Source organism: Salmo trutta, chromosome 21 (assembly GCF_901001165.1).
Source record: "Salmo trutta chromosome 21, fSalTru1.1, whole genome shotgun sequence".
In the NCBI taxonomy this organism is placed as follows: Eukaryota; Metazoa; Chordata; class Actinopteri; order Salmoniformes; family Salmonidae; genus Salmo; species Salmo trutta.
Window position 1 is genome coordinate 28,112,963 of NC_042977.1, and position 19,775 is coordinate 28,132,737.

Genomic DNA, 19,775 nt, shown 5'->3' on the forward strand with positions numbered 1-19,775 from the left:
CTGTGGTATAGGCTACTAGAACTCAAAGACGGTTTAGAAACTCTGTGGTACTATGGTATAAAAACAATGCCCACTGCAGTCCGTTCCATCGGGATTCAGCAGAGTGCCGCCTTTTAGAAGTATCCGATACACTTTCCGTATTTATTAAAAATGCCATATTCCTCCGCGGGGTCAGGGAGTATTTAGGATTTTTTTTTTTTAAATATGGATATTGTATTTAATTGAGGGCGGTTTAACATTCATAATACAACTGAAAATAGTAAAATCATATTGGTAACCATTACATCTCCAAGTGTATCTCTTCGATTTATGCAGCAATATGTTGGACCTATATTTTTCGGTGTCCACTAGGAGGTTATTCGGTGTCGCTTTAAACGTGGTCAATGCAAAGAGAGTCACCACGATATAACTTATATATATTTTTTTTACATTAAAGATACACGTCGTCATTTAGCCAACGGCCGTATTTTTATTATAGTGTAAAAAAAATGTTTTTATGTTTTGCTAAACTCTTAGGTTAGTTTTTCCGGCTTGTCAGCTCGCTCTACTCTGTGGCGGCTGAAGAAAAAAGAACCAGTTGGCAAGCGAAGCGAACGCTCGGAGCCAGCAGCAAACTAGCCATTTCATCGTTTATTTTTGTCGTAAGCATTGGCTTACTTGTGAAGATTGTGTCGTTTTATCCTAAAGACTGTTTGGAGTTTGTCTGCCTTGGATTACGGATATTACACATTTTTCCTGTATTAAACATTAACTGTCCTAGCTAGCTAAACATTTTATTTGTGCGACGACAGCTGTCATTTGGAGAAGGAAAAGTGATCCGTCATGCGTGTGCAATGAAGCTGATCTCTACTGGATTTACATTTTAGCATCCTTCAAATGGGCGACGTTAACGTTCAATATTTGAGAACTGCGGTGGTATTGCCTTAGTAACTAGTGTGGCCACCTAGCTTGCTACTTATACTTATCGTTGGACAGAAGACAGCTAGTTAGCTGGCTATATCATTCATTCAGCCTCATAAATACACTAACTACAAAGTGATATAACTATAGCAATATCGCTTACAATTTTGGACATGAAGAAAATAACCTACTATTCATAGGGTTGAAAGGTAAGTTGTCATATCTACCTTGGTATTTCATCATGTAATCGGTAGCTAGCAACCTTATTTTTTTCGGCTTTGCAGCGGTCTGTGTAGAGCTCGAGGGTTTTTGTCGCCGCCTTGTTTGGTCCGAACGTCCAACACAGCGTTCGACATTACAGTAGCGAATCAGCCAAACTATCCATATTTTCTGCTTGAAAATAAATGATTAGACACGTGAATACTTCAGCTGTGGCTAAAATACAAGGCCAACGTGTCCTTTGAACCACCTATGCTGTTGCTTCTGAACATAGTGTAATGTTATGTAGTTATCTAACTAGGTAACGTTAGCTAACCTTGTACCTGTGAACTACTAGCTAAGTTAACGTTAGCTAGCTATAGTTGTCCAGCTAGATAACGTTGGCTAGCAACAGTTATGATCTCGGTATGCATTTATTTTATAAGTGGTCTCATACCAAAGAAAATGCTAACGTTAGTTATCGAAATTTAGCTACCTAACTAGCTAACTTTGAGTAGCTAACTAGCAGGCTTGTTGATTTGCTAGCCAAAACCTTTGATGCACATGCTAGCTTGGTACTGTAGTTAGCTAGCTAACTTAGTAGGCAGCTGTGGAATCGTGAGTGACTTGACTTTGAAGTTAAGCATATTATAAAACCCCAAGCCAGCCAGCCTATATTTCAACTAAGCAATATGTTGATGTTTACCAACGTTAACTGGGTCATTGAAATGTGCGTTTAGTTAGCTAGTTAGCTACGGGAGTCGTCTAGCTATCTGGTGAGTGGCAACCCATTTGTCATATATCAAATACATTTATCATCGAATGTCCCCGTGTGTCACATTGTATCCCACCAATTGGGATATCACCAGTCTTACTAGTAGGCACATCTTTCTCCTCATTTGCAATGCCATGTAATAGCCAAACAAAGACTACAAAGCACCTAGCTAGTATTGCTAGCTAGATTTGGCTTACTTGAGCATGCAGTTGCTTTGTGCTCTAGTGTAACAAAGGTAGCCCACTTGTCTTGGGGGTCCCAACTGTGCCCGCTGCCTTATGAAACAAAAGTACTTTAATACTAATGTAGTATGTGTTGAAATGAATGAAACATTGATTGATTAACTTTCAATTACATATGTTTAGTCTGTTTACTATAATTGGTCACCACACTTTTGATTCCACTTTTTAGCCTGTCATGGATCCACTTCACTATCCATCTTTTGGCCATTCACTTGTGCCTCTCCTAATTGTGGTTGTTGGCTAAGTAGGGCTATAGTTTGCATGGGGACCAGATGGGTGAATTTATAAATCCACCAACCTCTGGGACATTGTTTGTGTCTGAAGATGGTCCTCTCTTCTTAGGGACTCTACAAGTCAGAATGTTGAATAAAATGACATCTGAACTTACACTGCTGGTTGTCTGTGTGGTTGGTCCTTTTTCGGGTAGACATTTTTGACAATATACCCACAGGAAAGTATTATTAAAACAAATTTTCAAAAGCTGGTATTGCGTTCAGATCTGTCATATGCAGCATGCGCACACGATGTAAATGCATGCATGCGACACAAGCATACTGGCCAAGCTTGTGCAAGTGGTTGTGTGGATGTTTCAGGTGATAGAAATGTGTACTTTTATTCAACATTCTGGCATGTAGAGAACCTTAGAGGAATGTTTCCAGAATCAAACACTATTGTCCCAGACGTTGGTGGATTTAGAATTTCACCCATCTGGTCCCCAGGCAAGGCTATAGTGAACATTCGTCTTTCTAGAATTCATATGTCATTGATGTGTTCTCAATGTTTACATGTTCAAGCTGGCTGTCAAGCCTATTGCTCTGTAGCCAGGCAGGGGCACAGAATGTATCAGCCTACTTGATTGTGTAACACAAAGACCACATTAAGGGCCGCTTTGATTGCGTTGTAAGAATGGTAGCTAGACGCTCGGCAATTAGCTTACCAAAAACCATCCGGTCGGGTTCACATTGTGCAGCAGCCTAAACGATTTCGGACAACCCCAAGCTCACTGAATTGCTGCTGTGACATTCACCTGATGCCTTCTCTCTCCCATTAGCTACACTACATCTAGTCCTAGCGTGAACTTCTCACACAATGAAGACTGTTGGACACCAACAGAGGGCAAATATAGGCTCACAGTCTTGGAAAAGGCTCATTTCGCACAGGTACTTGATCAAAATCTTAAATTCAGTGTGAGGTACCCCTGATGATGCAGAGCAGGATACAGTGCAGTGGAGGGATGGATCTGGTAATGTAGGCTAGTTCCAGGAAGAGGCCGTGTCCCATTGGCAGCTTGCTTCCAGGTCTTTCCATGTTATTTCAGCAAGCCATGATACCCACCGTCTCAGATTGTTCTGAAATGGTTTCTGTAGTTACAAACATAAGGTAAGCAATAATATTTTGTTGAAATATAATTTGATCTCTGAGAAATGAAGATAATTATAGTACCTATGAATTAAAATGGACAATTTCGGTTCAATTAATCATTTAATATATTAATCCTAACATCCAATTTTGACCATACCTTTTTCTAACATGAGTAAGGCATGAGGAATCCAAAGACATTGTCAAACTACCCACGAAAACCCCACATCCCATACCAACGAGTATATAGTATCAGTTCTTTATTTCAGACTAATATAATATAGAGCTGCAGTTCAGAGTATTGTTTTTTTCATCCTCTAATCATGAGGAGTCAGTGGATTTGATGTTATTTCCACATGTTCAGATTTCCACATGTTCAGAGAAATTAGTAATTGAAGTACATTTTTTCCTTCATCCTGATATTACCAGGTTCTGACCACTAGATGGTGCTGTTCCTGCTATTTGGTGATAACATTTTTATATATACAGTGCCAGTCAAAAGCTTGGACATACCTACTCATTCCACGGTTTTTCTTTATTTGGACTATTGTCTACATTGTAGATTTAATAGTGAAGACATACAATCTATGAAATAACACATATAGAATCAGGTAGAAACCGAAAAAGTGTTAAATATATTTTGATTTGTTTATTTGAGATTCTTCAAAGTAGCCACCCTTTGCATTGATGATAGCTTCGCACACTCTTGGTATTTTCAGCCAGCTTCATGAGGTAGTCACCTGGAATGCATTTCAATTAGCAGGTGTGCCTTATCAGCTCAAATAAGTGAAGTGAAACGACAGTCCATCATTACTTTAAGACATAAAGGTCAGTCAATCTGGAAAATTTCAAGAACTTTGAAAGTTTCTTCAAGTGCAGTCGCAAAAACCAAGTGCTATGATGAAAATGGCTCTGAGGACCGCCACAGGAAAGGAAGACCCAGAGTCACCTCTGCTGCAGTGGATAAGTTCATTGGAGTTAACTGCACCTCAGATTGCAGCCCAAATAAATGCTTCACAGAGTTCAAGTATCAGACACATGAAGGACACCAATAATAAGAAGCGACTTGCTTGGGCCAAGAAACATGATCAATGGACATTAGACCAGTGGAAATCTGACCTTAGGACTGATGAGTCCAAATTTCAGATTTTTGGTTCCAAACGCTGTGTCTTTGTGAGATGCAGAGTAGGTGAACGGATGATCTCTGCATGTATGCTTCCCAATGTGAAGCGTGGAGGAGGAGGTGTGGGGGTGCTTTGCTGGTGACACTGTCAGTGATTTTAATTAGAATTCAAGGCACACTTAACCAGCATGGCTACCACACCATTCTGCAGCGATACACCATCCCATCTAGTTTGCACTTCGTGGGACTTTCATTTGTTTTTCAACAGGACAATGACCCAACACACCTCCAAAGGCTATTTGACCAAGAAGTAGAGTGATGGAGTGCTGCATCGGATGACCTGGCCTCCACAATCCCCCAACCTCAACTCAATTGACATGGTTTGGGATGTGTTGGACTGTAGAGTGAAGGAAAAGCAGCCAACAAGTGCTCAGCGTATGTGGGAACTCCTTCAAGACTGTTGGAAAAGCATTCCAGGTGAAGCTGGTTGAGAGAATGCCAAGAGTGTGCAATGCTGTCATCAAGGCAAAGGGTGGCTACTTTGAAGAATCTCAAATGTATTTGTTTAACACTTTTTTGGTTGCAACATGATTCCATATGGGTTATTTCATAGTTTTTATGTCTCCACTGTTATTCTACAATGTATAAAATAGTACAAATAAAAAAAACCTTGAATGAGTAGGTGTGTCCAAACTTTTGACTGATACTGTATATTCACACACACACACACACACACTACATGACCAAAATTATGTGGACACCTGCTGGTCGAATATCTCATTCCAAAATCATGGGCATTAATATGGAGTTGGTCCCCCCCTTTGCTGCTATAACAGCCTCCACTCATCTGAGAAGGCTTTCCACTGGATGTTGGAACATTGCTGCGGGGACTTGCTTCAATTCAGCCACAAGCATTAGTGAGGTCAGGCACTAATGTTGGGCAATTAGGCCTGGCTCGTATTCGGCGTTCCAATTCATCCCAAAGGTGTTCGATGAGGTTGAGGTCAGGGCTCTGTGCAGGCCAGTCAAGTTCTTTCACACCTATATTGACAAACCATTTCTGTATATACCTTGCTTTGTGCACAGGGACATAGTCATGCTTGAACAGGAAAGGGCCTTCCTCAAACTGTTACCACAAAGTTGGAAGCACAGAATCGTCTAGAATGTCATTGTATGCTGTAGCATTAAGATATCCCTTCGCTGGAACTAAGGGGCCTAGCCCAAACCTTAAACAGCCCCAGACCATTATTCCTCCTCCACCAAACTTCACATTTGGCACTGCATTGGGGCAGGTAGCGTTCTTCGGGCGTCCTCCAAACCCAGATTCGTCTGTCGGACTGCCAGATGGTGAAGAGTGATTCATCACTCCAGAGAACGCTTTTCCACTTCTCCAGAGTCCAATGGCGGTGAGCTTTACACCACTCCAGCCAACGCTTGGCACTGTGCATGGTGATCTTAGGCTTGTGTGCAGCTGCTCGGCCATGGAAACCCATTTAATGAAGCTCCCGACAAATAGTTATTGTGCTGATGTTGCTCCCAGAGGCAGTTTGTAACTCGGGAGTGAGTGTCGCAATCGAGGACAGACTATTTGTACGCGCTATTTATTCACTCGTCCCGTTCTGTGAGCTTGTGTGACCGACCTACCACTTCGAGGCTGTGCCGTTGTTGCTCCTAGAAGTTTCCACTTCACAATAACAGCACTTCCAGTTGAACGGGGCAGCTATAGCAGGGCACACATTTAACGAACTGACTTGTTGGATTGTTGGCATCTTATGACGGTGCCACGTTGAAAGTCACTGAGCTCTTCAGTAAGACTATTTTACTGCCAATGTTTGTCTATGGACATTGCAAGGCTGATTTATAGACCTGTCAGCAACAAGTGTGGCTGAAATAGCCAAATCCACTAATTTATAGGGGTGTCCACATTCTTTAACAATGGGTACAAAAGTGAGACTTCACCTAAATTACAAAATGACATTGGTTTATAGACCAGGTATGACAGCAACCCATGCGTTGGTTTTGTTTAACTGGCCACTATTTCAAATGCTACCTTTTTAGAATTGCAATTGTAGCTATATTAGCATTTTGGCGCTTCATATCCAAATCATCTATAAGTAACGTCATTGAGTTAGTTACACAATATATGTTTTGATACTTTAGATTTGGACATTAAGCATGAAAATGCTAATATATGTACCATTGACTTGCATTGGATTTGTGCCACAAATGCAAAAAAAGTTAGCATTTGAAACAGTGGCCAACAAAACCATTTCCTGAATATTATATGAATACTATAAATTGAAGTGGCCAATTTGTCAGATGTGCCCTTCGAAAGACAGGAATTACATCTTTAACAGACACAGTAAGACGAAAGCTGAGCTGAGAAGTCAATACAAATGACTTTTTTTTGTTCCCAGTGTTTGTCACAATAAAACAAATAGGCCCGCTGGTTTAGTGTCCTTTCATACTGTTAAAATATGATACAGAACCACAGTGGAGAAAACTAACTAATCCACAGGGAAGTAAACATATAGAGCAAGCTTATTTCAGTGCTAAGTAGAGGCAACTTCAGGCTGAAAGGAGAAGAAGGCAAGAACACAAGCAAGGCATCGAAGGACGAACGGTCATCCAGACAGAGACAGATCACAGCGTGGTGGTAGGTAGCTCAGGAAAGGACAGAGTAGTTACATCGATAACACTCAAGAATAGGTTGAACATTTCTTCAACTGAGAATACCTTTTTTTAAGGACACCTAGAAAGGTCAGAGGTACATTTTAGGCATTTCCTCAAGAGTAGCATATCTGGAAAAATGGTCTTTAGGAATTGATTGTGTAGAACAGGTTCAACATTTCAGGCAATGTGATAAATTGTCCTGAAGAGCAGCACGTCTTATTCACACACTGATTCCAAAGTACATCAAGTAACCTATGTTTCTAACCAGGCATGATTGTCTGCTGATGCCACTCTCCCCATCTCTTCCTTCCTTTGAGAAGAATGTCATCAGAGGATAAGACTGTGGAGCCCTCTGACCAGGGACCCTCGCTGCCCTCTGTTAGTGCAGGGGCCACGTCCACAGGAAGCCCTGCCCAGACAGACAAGCGCCCCAGGGGCAGACCTCGCAAGGATGCTGCCACCACCATCGTACCCCAGGCGCCACCCACATCCAAGACAAGGAAGAAGTATGTTGTTTACCCTACATTTCTTAACAATTGCTATTGATCATAAGACACCTGTGAAAGTAGACTTTCTCTCATGTACAGTAGACATAGACTTGCCCGAGTCATCACAAACAATAGTCAGTCTTGTGTGCAGTTAGCCTGCATTTTGCTTATCTGGTTGGAACTATGAGCTAGTGGCTATTCCACTGCCCCAAAAGCTCTTCAAACATTACACAGATACTATCCAAAGCATCAGGCAAAGATCTCATTTAGCAGATGCTGTTATCTAGAGCTATTCTGCATACTGAACAATGGTATAAATCCAGGAAACTTGAGCACACAAGCTTTCCCAGGTTTTATTGTATGCAGCAGTACCAACCGGTCTCCTTCGTCATTTCCATGGCAACACATAATGCAGCTCAGGGAGCCCTGCTGTGTATTATGATGCCTACAAGGTACCTAACTCTCTGCTCACACATTCCATATCCTCAATATCCTAATATGTTGACCCCAGATGAAATTAGTCAATCAATCAATAATCAAAATGATATGTTTATGCCATGGCTATAAGGACAGCTGAGACCATTCCGGTCTAGGTCACATTAGCTGATAGGTTGGTTGGTGGGAGTGGCAAAGCATAGCATGTCATTGGTCCCATTGTTTTATAGCATGCAAGGGATCCAAGGAATACATAGCCTAGGCCTGCTATCTATGGTTTGGTTGTATTTCCCAAAATGAGCTGACCCCTGGGACGGTGGAGGGAAGTATGCATTATTACAAGGGCTGTCAAACTCTTATAAAATGTGTAATTGAGTTAATAGCAGGATTTGCTGTGATTCATCTCAATTTGCTCAAATTGTGCTAAATATTTTAAATTATTACCGATTTTGCATCTCAGGCAGCATCCTTAAATGAGAGGGAGGGGCTGCTTTTGGTATATACCCCAGGTTATTTATTACCGGTATGTTGTTTTTGCAACAAGAGTAAGATGTGAAGTGTTCAAATCAGGAGAATTAACATATTTAGTCTAGAGCTAGTGGTACTGTATTGTCTTTGCAACATGTATCAACCGGACACTATTTTGCAGTGGTGGAAGAAGTACTAAATTGTCATACTTTTGTAAAAGTAAAGATACCTTAATAGAAAATGTCTCAAGTAAAAGTGAAAATCACCCAGTAAAATACTACTTGAGTAAAAGTCTAAGTATTTGGTTTTAAATATACTTAAGTATCAATAGTAAATGGAATTGCTAAAATATACTGAAATATCAAAAGAAAAAGTAAACGTATTAATGATTTCAAATTCCAGGCAACACAATTTTTCTTGGATTATTTATTTATGGATAGCCAGGGGAACACTCCAACACTCTGACTTTAATTTACAAATGAAGCATTTGTGTTTAGTGAGTCCTCCAGATCAGAGGCAGTAGGGATGACCAGGGATGTTCTCTTGATAAGTGTGTGAATTTTACCATTTTCCTGAAAAAATATAAGTACTTTTGAGTGTCAGGAAAAATGTATGGAGTAAAAAGTACATTATTTTCTTTCGGAATGTAGTCAAGTAAAATTTGGCAAAAATATAAATAGTAAAGTACCAATACCTCAAACTACTTAAGTAGTACTTTAAAGTATTTTTACTTAAGTACTTTAAACCACTGCTATTTTGATACAATAGGCATTCCTTAGAACAGGGGTATTCAGCTCTTGGCCTATGAGGTCCAGAGCCTCTTGGTTTTCTCTTCTACCTAATAATTAATTGCAACCACCTGGTGTCCCAGGTCTAAATCAGTCCCTGATTAGAGGGAATATGAAAAAATGCAGTGGAACTGGATTCAAGGACCGGAGTTGAGTTTGAGGGCCTTTAGAAGTTAAAAATTCTTTGATTTCGAGACTGGGTTGGTTGTCATCCACCATTGCAGTCCCGAACAGGGAATCCGTGTCAGGTTTTCTTGTCAGCTCCCTGATAGCTGGAACTACTTACAGCATTATTTTCACTCTCCTTTTATTTTCTCTCTCTTGTTGGGGATCATGGAGAGAAGTTGCAGAGGGGTTGGGGAGCTGGATGTTACAGTCCTTTAGGGTGTTTTGACATTTAACGCTGCAATATGTAACTTTTTGGGCCACCTGACCAAATTCACATAGAAATGTGAGTTATAGGTCTGTCATTCTTATTGAAAGCAAGTCTAAGAAGCGGTACATATGTTCTATGTGCTCTTTTCTATGCTTCCCGTTCTTAAAGGTGCAATATGCAGAAATTGCTCCGCCATTTCCTGCTTTCAAAAATGTGTATAGTTTGCCTAATTTCAGTTTGCAACAAAACAAGCAGTGCGTTGTGTAGGGAATCATTGCACCATCTAAACCGCTGTGAAATATCTTTTAAATAACCAAACATTTTGTATTTCCTGCTGTTTGAAGCTGGTGTACAAAACAGAAAGTAAAAGATGCAGAAACTAAACTAAACAATGGGAACCATGGAAATAGCACACATAACTTATCTATAGCTTCTTAGACTTGGTTTCAGATGTATAACTCACATTTCTATTTGAATTTGGTTGGGTTGCCAAAAAGGTGACATCATGCATTAAGTTTCTTTTTTGCGTCTTCTACTTTTGGTTTTGTACACCAGCTGAAAATACTCTATTTTTGGTTATTGAAAAGATATTTCACAGCGGTTTAGATGGGACAATGACTCCCTACACTATACATTGCTTGTTTTGTCACAAATTGAAATTGAAATTTTAACAACCAGAAAATGGCGGAGCGATTTCTGCATATTGCACATTTTTAAAGAAAAGTCAAAAGAAAAGGCTACACGAAAGCATATGGACACCACTGTAGGCACACCACGCTGGGAATGGTCACAGACAGGGTTATGATGGTATGCAGTTGCGTCTGCTTAGTCGATATGTCAGATACTGTTATGTATCTGCTACTCTTCATATAAAAATACTTTGGTTAATAATTAGGTAGCCCTGGTAATTGTGGAGAAGGTGATATTCATGCCAGTGTAGTGATGTCAGATCAGATGCATCAGCCACTTAATACAGGGTAACTTTATGGTTTGTGTGTACTACCTATGATCTGAATATGGCTGATATCAGACAGCTGGACTGTCCTCAAACACACGTATCTCACTGCTGCAGACGTTGTTGGGCAGCAAAGAAGCCCCTTACCGCCTCCCTCCTCCCAGACAGAGAGGAGCTTGAGATGTCTTGGAACAGTGATGCGTTTTTAATCCTGGTGTCTGCTACTCTACACCCCGTGCCGTCATTACAGGGATGCTCCTGCCCCTTGGCTTGGAGGTTTTCCCCTTTAACTATAGGTTAGAACATTATGTATGGAGCTCTCATCACTGTGCTTTATTAGACCTGGGCCTATATTGGGCCTTAATGGACCCTTGCTTAAATATTTGTGGCCATGACTAGGCCTCGTTTCTGGAAAAAAGATCAGGGCTTTCTAGTGTCTCTTCATTAATCATGTGTTGATTTGGTACTTTCAGTTAGTGTGGTTGTTTTGTTTTCCTTGAATTTTTTTCCCTGCCCATGCAGAAGCTTGAACTGTGTCTTTTAGACTTCCATCTTGTTGCTTCTTATCTGGAGTGGGAAGTCATCTGGAGGGAGGAGTTGACTTGGCATCTGGCCCATTGTGATTTCTCTCTCCAGTGGCATCGAAAATTACCCCACTCCCATTGCATCCTCCCCACTACCCCCGAGAAACGCTGGCTGCTCTCATTTGGACTGTTCACTCTTCAATTTAGCAGGCTCACTGTGCGTGGCGCTGTTTAATTTAATCCATGACAATTATCACCTCGACTCGACATGGTGGCTCTCAGATTGGGTTAAAACAACTCCTACTGGAGGACGCTGACACTGACGCATCTCTTCTCTGCTGTGTGTGTGGTGTGCTTTATGCACTCTGCACTCTTCAGTGATGTGTTAACTTTGCTTTGCAGACAGTTGGTTTAAATGAAAAGAGGAAAAGGTGACGTCACCTTGGTTGCAAGTGTCAGAGTTGTGGCTGTAGTAACTGTCTGTGTGTCTTCAACTCTGCCCTAGTGTCACTGACAGCTAGGATGCCATCATTATCATCAAAGGTGACATAGCCTAGAAAACAAGTGAGAGGTGAGGAGTGGGAAAGGCTAGATGATGTGAGACATGTAGTAAAGGGAGCCGTGTGGATTTCAGAGCTGCTCAACAGGAGGTCAAGTCAGTTCTGAGTCAGGCCAAATTCCATTTATAGCGAGAAAATCATACAATTCTGACATTTCTTCCCTCTGCTAGGCAGCCTAATGATTTTAGCCTGACTACATGGGTGTGTATGATCCAAATAATTTGGTGACATTCTAGCCTATGTCTGTAGGCCTCTCCATAGACCCCCAAATACTGGTATGGACAATAATAATACAACTGACTGGTTCAAAGTTCATTGTCCCCCTTCTGTTTGTACTACTACAGCTGCAGCCATATGGCATTTCTGCTCATTTACAGCTTGTCGCTGTGTGTAGCACAACCTTTGTCCATATTAGACCTCTCATCATCCAGATTGATCATAGGATGTTTGTGTTAAGTTGTGTTATAAATCACTGGCTTGTTTTTACCTGACATATTCTCCCATTGAGTTAAAATATGGCTTGCATATGTTCAGCAGTTACAAAAGTGTTTGTAGTCTGTAGCTTATGCTTGTCCATAACATAACCCCACCTCCACCAGGGGCACTCTGTTCACAACGTTCGTTGACATCAGCAAACCGCTCGCTCACACAACGCCATACACGTGGTCTATGGGTGTGAGGCCAGTTGGACGTACTGCCAAATTCTCTAAAATGGCGTTGGAGGCGGCTTATGATACAGAAATTAACATTAACTTCTCTGGTGGACATTCCTGCAGTTAGCATGCCAATTGCGCGCTCCCTCAAAACTTGAGACATCTGTGGTGTTGTGTGAAAAAAAAACTGCACATTTTTAGAGTGCTGTTTTATTGTCCCCATCAAGGTGCACCTGTCTAATTATCATGCTGTTTAATCAGCTTCTTGATATGCCGCACCTGTCAGGTGGATGGATTATCTTGGCAAAGGAGAAAAGCTCACTAACAGGGATGTAAACAAATGTATGCACAACATTTTAGATTTTTGTGCATATGAACATTTTCTGGGCTCTTTTATTTCAGCTCATGGGACCAACACTCTACGTGTTGCTTTAACATTTTTGTTCAGTATATATTGAAGATCATTGAAAGTTGGGAGGGAGAATCATGCCTCCTTGCCCCCTCCCCATTACCTCTTGCCCCCTCCCCACACTCCCATACCCTCCATGGTACCAGCAGCTTGCACCACCACATACCACTCTGTCTTGCCTTGCCCAGTGGCCTGAGTGCCTCCATTAATAATCAGTGACAGCTGTGACTATATCGAACTAATTCATGATCAACTCCCACCACCCTCCCAGCCTCCTAAGGGAAGCCAACACAATAACTTTTCTATTTTTCTTCATCTCTTTTTTTCTCTTTTTTCTCCCTCTTTTTCTTGCTCTCCCTTTCTCTCTTTCTCTTGCTCATTTCTTTTCTCTCTCTCTCAATTCAAAGTGCTTTATTGGCATGGGAAACACATGTTTACATTACCAAAGCAAATGGAATAGACAATAAACAAGGGAAATAAACAAGGGAAACATTAGTAAACATTACACTCACAAAGGTTTTTAAAAAGAATATAGACATTTCAAATGTTAAATTATTGGCTATGTACAGTGTTGTAACAATGTGCAAGTAGTTGAAGTATGAAAGGGAAAATAAACAGATAAATATAGGTTGTATTTATAATGTTTGTGCTCCACTGGTTGCCCTTTTCTCATGGCAACGGGCCACACATCTTTCTGCTGTGATGCCACACTGCGGTATTTTGCCTGACAGATAAGGGAGTTTAACAATGTTTGATATGTTTTCGAATTCTTTGTGATCTGTGGGAAATATGTGTCTTTAATGTGGTCATTCGTTTGGCAGGATGTTAAGAAGTGTAACTGGCCTCCTGAGTGGTGCAGTGGTCTAAGGCACTGCATCACAGTGCTAGCTGTGCCGCTGGATGCAGAATCTTGCCAAAATATAATTCATGTACAATGCAAAACCCCAAACAATGCATGCAGAGCAGAACGAGGACTATACCCACTAGTTATCAACATTGAGTCTAGGCTCTGGCGCAGCCAGAAGACACATGGGGCGGCGCACAATTGGCCCAGCGTTGTCCGAGTTAGGGGAGGATTTGGCCGGCAGGGATGTCCTTGTCCCATCACGCTCTAGCGACTCCTGTGTCAGCCAGGTGGACGGTGTTTCCTCCGACACATTGGTGCGGCTGGCTTCCGGGTTAAGCGGGCATTGTGTCAAGAAGCCGTGCGGCTTGGTTGGGTTGTGTTTCGGGGGACGCATGGCTCTCGAACTTCGCCTCTCCCAGGTCCGTACGGGAGTTGCAGCGACGAGACAAGACTGTAACTACCAATTGGATACCACAAAATTGGGGAGGAAAAGGGGTAAAGGATTTTAAAAATGCCATTCCAATTTGCTCAATTTTTTGTTGTTGATTCTTTCCACTGTGTCAAGTAGTTATCTTTTTACTTTCTCATAATTTGGTTGTCCTGGGGGTCTGTTTGGGTTTGTGAACAGATCCCCAGAACCAGATGGCTGAGGGGACTCTTCTCTACATGAATCTCTCTGTAGGTGAGGGCTTTGTGGTGGAATGTGTGAGCATTGCTTCCTTTTGTGGTTGTAGAATTGAACAGTTATTTTCTGGATGTTGATAACTAGTGGGTATCGTCCTCCTGCTCTGCATGCGTTATTTGGGGTTTTGCGTTGTACATTAAGTATATTTTGGCAGAATTCTGCATGCAGAGTTTCAATTGGGTTTTTGTCCCATTTTCTGAATCCTTGGTTGGTGAGTGGACCCCAGACCTCACAACCATAGAGGGCGATGGGTTCGATAACCGATTGAAGTATTTCTAGCCAGATCCTAATTGGGATGTTGAGTTTTATTTTCCTTTTGATGGCATTGAAGGCCCTTCTTGCCTTGTCTCTTAGATCGTTCTCAGCCATGTGGAAGTTACCTGTGGTGATGTTTAGGTCGAGGTAGGTGTCATTCTTTGTAGGTTCTAGGGCAACAGTGTCTAGATAAATATTATATTTGTTGTCTTGGTTACTGGACCTTTTTTGGAACACCGTTATTTTTGTCTTACTGAGATTCACTGTCAGGGCCCAGGTCGGACAGAATCTGTGCAGAAAATCTAGGTTCTGCTGTAGGCACTCCTTGGTTGGGGACAGAAGCACCAGATCATCTGCAAGCAGTAGACATTTGATTTCTGAGTCCAGTAGGGTGAGGCCGGTTGCTGCAGACTGTTCTAGTGCCCTCACTAATTCATTGATGTGTATATATATGTTGAAGAGGGTGGGCTCAAGCGTTCTCTCTCTCTCTCTCTCTCTCTCTCTTTCTCTCTTTTTCTCTCTCTCTCTCTCTCTCTCTCTCTCTCTCAGGGGGCGTACCAGAGGTAGAGTGGTTGTGGAGGAGGAGGACAGCAGCATGGACGGGACGGAGGCAGCCGCCTCAGAGAGCCCCCCTCAGGACACAGCAGGTGAGTCAGTCACACCCCCCCCTCCATGTGAGACCTAGGTGGCCACCTTTAGTCCTGTCTATTTTGGTTTTGACTGCACTGGTGAGTGGTATGGAACTCCAGCTGAACGTAGAGCGTACACATCCTGGCTGACGAGAGTATACAGATATACAGAGTGTTTCTCATAAATGCATACTACCGTGCTCCGAGCATGCGAAATGGAGCACGGCAGGCGCTTCTCAAATATATATATTTGAAGCATGCAAGCTTCAACGGTCAGTATGCAAAGAAATTTGAAGCAACCACATAAAAAATGACAAAATATTTATTGAAATCAATGGCATACATTATTTGAGCTGAAGCGAGAGAAAATACAATGACTTTGGAATGAAATGTTGCCTACAATATTTTATCTTGATATGTTAGTAAATACATGTTGTGTTAATTTTGGCATTTTTACCTGCCTACGTACCATAGATAGCAAGCCCGTAATAAGTCAATAGGGCTAACAACTAGTACTGTTAGGTTACCAAATAGCCGCGAAGAATTGTTAGCTAGCTACCCACAAAGAATTCATCTATCTTGCATAATATTCGTTTTAGGTCATTTTTCCTGTTAAACAATCTGGTTAGCTACATTATTAGGATTCACATACAGCTAGCTGATAGTTATGAAGTGAAACAGTTGCTTCGTGTGTATCTTGTTTCATCTATATTGCCATTGTTGTCCTGGCTGGAAGACTGTTCAGTGAATGAGTACTGTAAGTCAATAGGGCTAACTGGCTAGCCAGCTAGCCATGAAGAATTTGTAGCTACCCATGAAAAATGTACAGATTTACCTTGCATATCATTAGTTTTAGGTCATTTTTGCCTGTTTAACTAGCTGGCTTGCTAGATTATTACGATTCACATATCTAGCTGTTAATTATGAAGTAAAATGTTTACTTTGTGTATTTCTTGATTTGTCTATTGTTGCCATTGTCCTGGCTAGAAGAAGGTTCAGTGGGAGGTGCAGCGTGAGGTAATACAGGAGGGGGAGGTAATACAGTAGGGGGAGCGTGAGGTAATACAGTAGGGGGAGCGTGAGGTAATACAGTAGGGGGAGCGTGAGGTAATACAGTAGGGGGAGTGTGAGGTAATACAGTAGGGGGAGCGTGAGTTAATACAGTAGGGGGAGCGTGAGTTAATACAGTAGGGGGAGCGTGAGGTAATACAGTAGGGGGAGCGTGAGGTAATACAGTAGGGGGAGCGTGAGGTAATATAGTAGGGAAAGTGTGAGGTAATACAGTAGGGGGAGTGTGAGGTAATACAGTAGGGAGAGCGTGAGGTAATACAGTAGGGGGAGCGTGAGGTAATACAGTAGGGAAAGTGTGAGGTAATACAGTAGGGAAAGTGTGAGGTAATACAGTAGGGGGAGCGTGAGGTAATACAGTAGGGGGAGCGTGAGGTAATACAGTAGGGGGAGCGTGAGGTAATACAGTAGGGAAAGTGTGAGGTAATACAGTAGGGGGAGCGTGAGGTAATACAGTAGGGAAAGTGTGAGGTAATACAGTAGGGGGAGCGTGAGGTAATACAGTAGGGGGAGTGTGAGGTAATACAGTAGGGGGAGCTTGAGGTAATACAGTAGGGGGAGCGTGAGGTAATACAGTAGGGGGAGTGGGAGTTAATACAGTAGGGGGAGCGTGAGGTAATACAGTAGGGGGAGCGTGAGGTAATACAGTAGGGGGAGCGTGAGGGAATACAGTAGGGGGAGCGTGAGGTAATACAGTAGGGGGAGCGGGAGTTAATACAGTAGGGGGAGCGTGAGGTAATACAGTAGGGGGAGCGTGAGGTAATACAGTAGGGGGAGCGTGGGGTAATACAGTAGGGGGAGCGTAAGGTAATACAGTAGGGAGAGCGTGAGGGTAATACAGTAGGGGGAGCGTGAGGTAATACAGTAGGGGGAGCGTGAGTGAATACAGCAGGTGAAGCGTGAGGTAATACAGTAGGTGAAGCGGGTGCGAATACAGTAGGGAGAGTGCGAGTGCTTCTCAAATGTATTGTTTTATGCGTTCTCCACACTCTCGTCCTCACAAGAATGTACTCAAGAGAACGTGGTCGGAGAATGCACTCTGAGCATGAGAGTGTGGAGCACGGTACTATGCATATTGAGAAACACCCAGAGTGTCTTATAGGAGCTCTCAGGAGGCAGTGGAGAGGTTACCCGCAATCCAGCTGTAATTGAATGGGTTTAACTTCAGCTGTGAAGCTGCAGCTAGCTGGCTTTTTTTCTATCTTTCCTCTATGCTCCCTCTCTGTGCTCCCTCTCCTCTGTTTCTCTCTCCTCTGTTTCTCTCTCCTCTGTTTCTTTCTCCTCGGTCTCTGTCGGTCTCGGTCTCTGTCGGTCTCGGTCTCTGTCGGTCTCGGTCTCTGTCGGTCTCTCGGTGTTGGTCTCTGTCGGTCTCTCATTGTCGGTCTCGGTCTCTGTCGGTCTCTGTCTGTCTCTCGGTCTCTGTCGGCCTCTGTCTGTCTCTCGATCTCTGTCGGCCTCTGTCTGTCTCTCGGTCTCTGTCGGTCTCTGTCTCTGTCGGTCTCGGTCTCTGTCGGTCTCGGTCTCTGTCGGTCTCTCGGTGTTGGTCTCTGTCGGTCTCTCATTGTCGGTCTCGGTCTCTGTCGGTCTCTGTCTGTCTCTCGGTCTCTGTCGGCCTCTGTCTGTCTCTCGGTCTCTGTCGGTCTCTGTCTCTCTCGGTCTCTGTCGGTGTCTCGGTCTCTTGGTCTCGCGGTCTCTGTCGGCCTCTCGGTGTCGGTCTCTGTCGGTCTCTCATTGTCAGTGTCTGTCTCTCGGTCTCTGTCGGTCTCGGTCTCTGTCGGTCTCTCGGCTCTGTCGGTCTGTCGGTCTCTTAGTCTCTGTCGGTCTTGGTCTCTGTTGGTCTCTGTCGGTCTAATTCTGGGTCAGTCACAGTGGTCAGGCATTCTGCCACTGTGTACTCTCTGTTTAGGGCCAAATAGCATTCCAATTTGCTCAGTTTTTTGTTTAATTCTTTCCAATGTGTCAAGCAATTATCCTTTTGTTTTCTCATGATTTAGTTGGGTCTCATGGTTTAGTTTTGTTGCTCTCCTGGGGCTCTGTGGGGTCTGTTTGTTTGTGTACAGAGCCCTCGGACCAGCTTGCTTAGGGGACTCTTCTAGGTTAATATCTCGGAAGGTGATGGCTTTGTCACGCACTCTCTCTCTCTGTCTCTTACTCTCTCTGTCTGCTTACACTCTCTCTGTCTCTCTCACGCTCTCTCTGTCTGTCTCACGCTCTCTCTGTCTGTCTCACGCTCTTTCTGTCTGTCTCACGCTCTCTCTGTCTCTCTCACGCTCTCTCTGTCTCTCTCACGCTCTCTCTGTCTCTCTCACGCTCTCTCTGTCTGTCTCACGCTCTCTCTGTCTGTCTCACGCTCTCTCTGTCTGTCTCACGCTCTCTCTGTCTGTCTCACGCTCTCTCTGTCTGTCTCACGCTCTCTCTGTCTGTCTCACGCTCTCTCTGTCTGTCTCACGCTCTCTCTGTCTGTCTCACGCTCTCTCTGTCTCTCTCACGCTCTCTCTGTCTGTCTCACGCTCTCTCTGTCTGTCTCACGCTCTCTCTGTCTGTCTCACGCTCTCTTTGTCTGTCTCACGCTCTCTTTGTCTGTCTCACGCTCTCTCTGTCTGTCTCACGCTCTCTCTGTCTGTCTCACGCTCTCTCTGTCTGTCTCACGCTCTCTCTGTCTGTCTCACGCTCTCTCTGTCTGTCTCACGCTCTCTCTGTCTGTCTCACGCTCTCTCTGTCTGTCTCGCGCTCTCGCTGTCTGTCTCGCGCTCTCTCTGTCTGTCTCGCGCTCTCTCCGTCTGTCTCGCGCTCTCTCTCTCTCTCTCGCACACTCTCTCTCTCAAATTCAAGCTGCTTTATTTGCATGAAAAGCATTGTGTCAATATTGACAAAGCAACAATGTATACAATATACATTGTAATAAATTTATAAACAATAACAAATAATAATATAAAATGGTAGTAAATAATAATGCAAAATTAAATACAAAAATAACAACAATATAGTAGAAATGTAATAAATATGAAAAGCTAAACATGGAAAATTAAACTATAACTAACTTATAACTAAATAACTGTCATCTTCACCATTACATCAGTACTACAGCTACCATCATCATTACTACTACTACTACCACCACCATCATTAAACTGCTATCATTATCATCACCCTACTACCCATACCACTACTATTTGGAATGATAACAACAATGATAATAGTTATAACAATAATACTACTAATAAGTAAGTTACTGTTTACTATACAGATGTTATTATTCATTCTCCCTCAGGCTATGTCAGACATACATATTTGGCTACAAGAGGAGCCATTGCTCCTTCGCGCATGAGTATTTTTACTTTTTCCTCTGGGTTTAGTAAGTTAAC

General features: G+C 42.8%; 1 protein-coding gene across 5 annotated transcripts in view; it reads left to right on the forward strand.

The window, feature by feature from the left end:
• The first annotated feature begins 306 nt into the window (after positions 1-306).
• LOC115157103 (histone-lysine N-methyltransferase 2C) overlaps positions 307-19,775 on the forward strand; it is a 123,197-nt gene continuing 103,728 nt past the window's right edge. For 2 of the 5 annotated variants that reach the window (XM_029705035.1, XM_029705038.1), the window contains exons 1-3: positions 320-1,109; positions 7,591-7,776; positions 15,263-15,360. In XM_029705035.1, the coding sequence (XP_029560895.1) occupies positions 7,592-7,776; positions 15,263-15,360 (283 nt within the window). In that variant the 5' untranslated portion in view covers positions 320-1,109; position 7,591. Of the gene's footprint in view, positions 1,110-7,538; positions 7,777-15,262; positions 15,361-19,775 lie in introns of all 5 variants that reach the window. The other 3 variants (XM_029705036.1, XM_029705037.1, XM_029705039.1) reach the window with 3 other exon arrangements.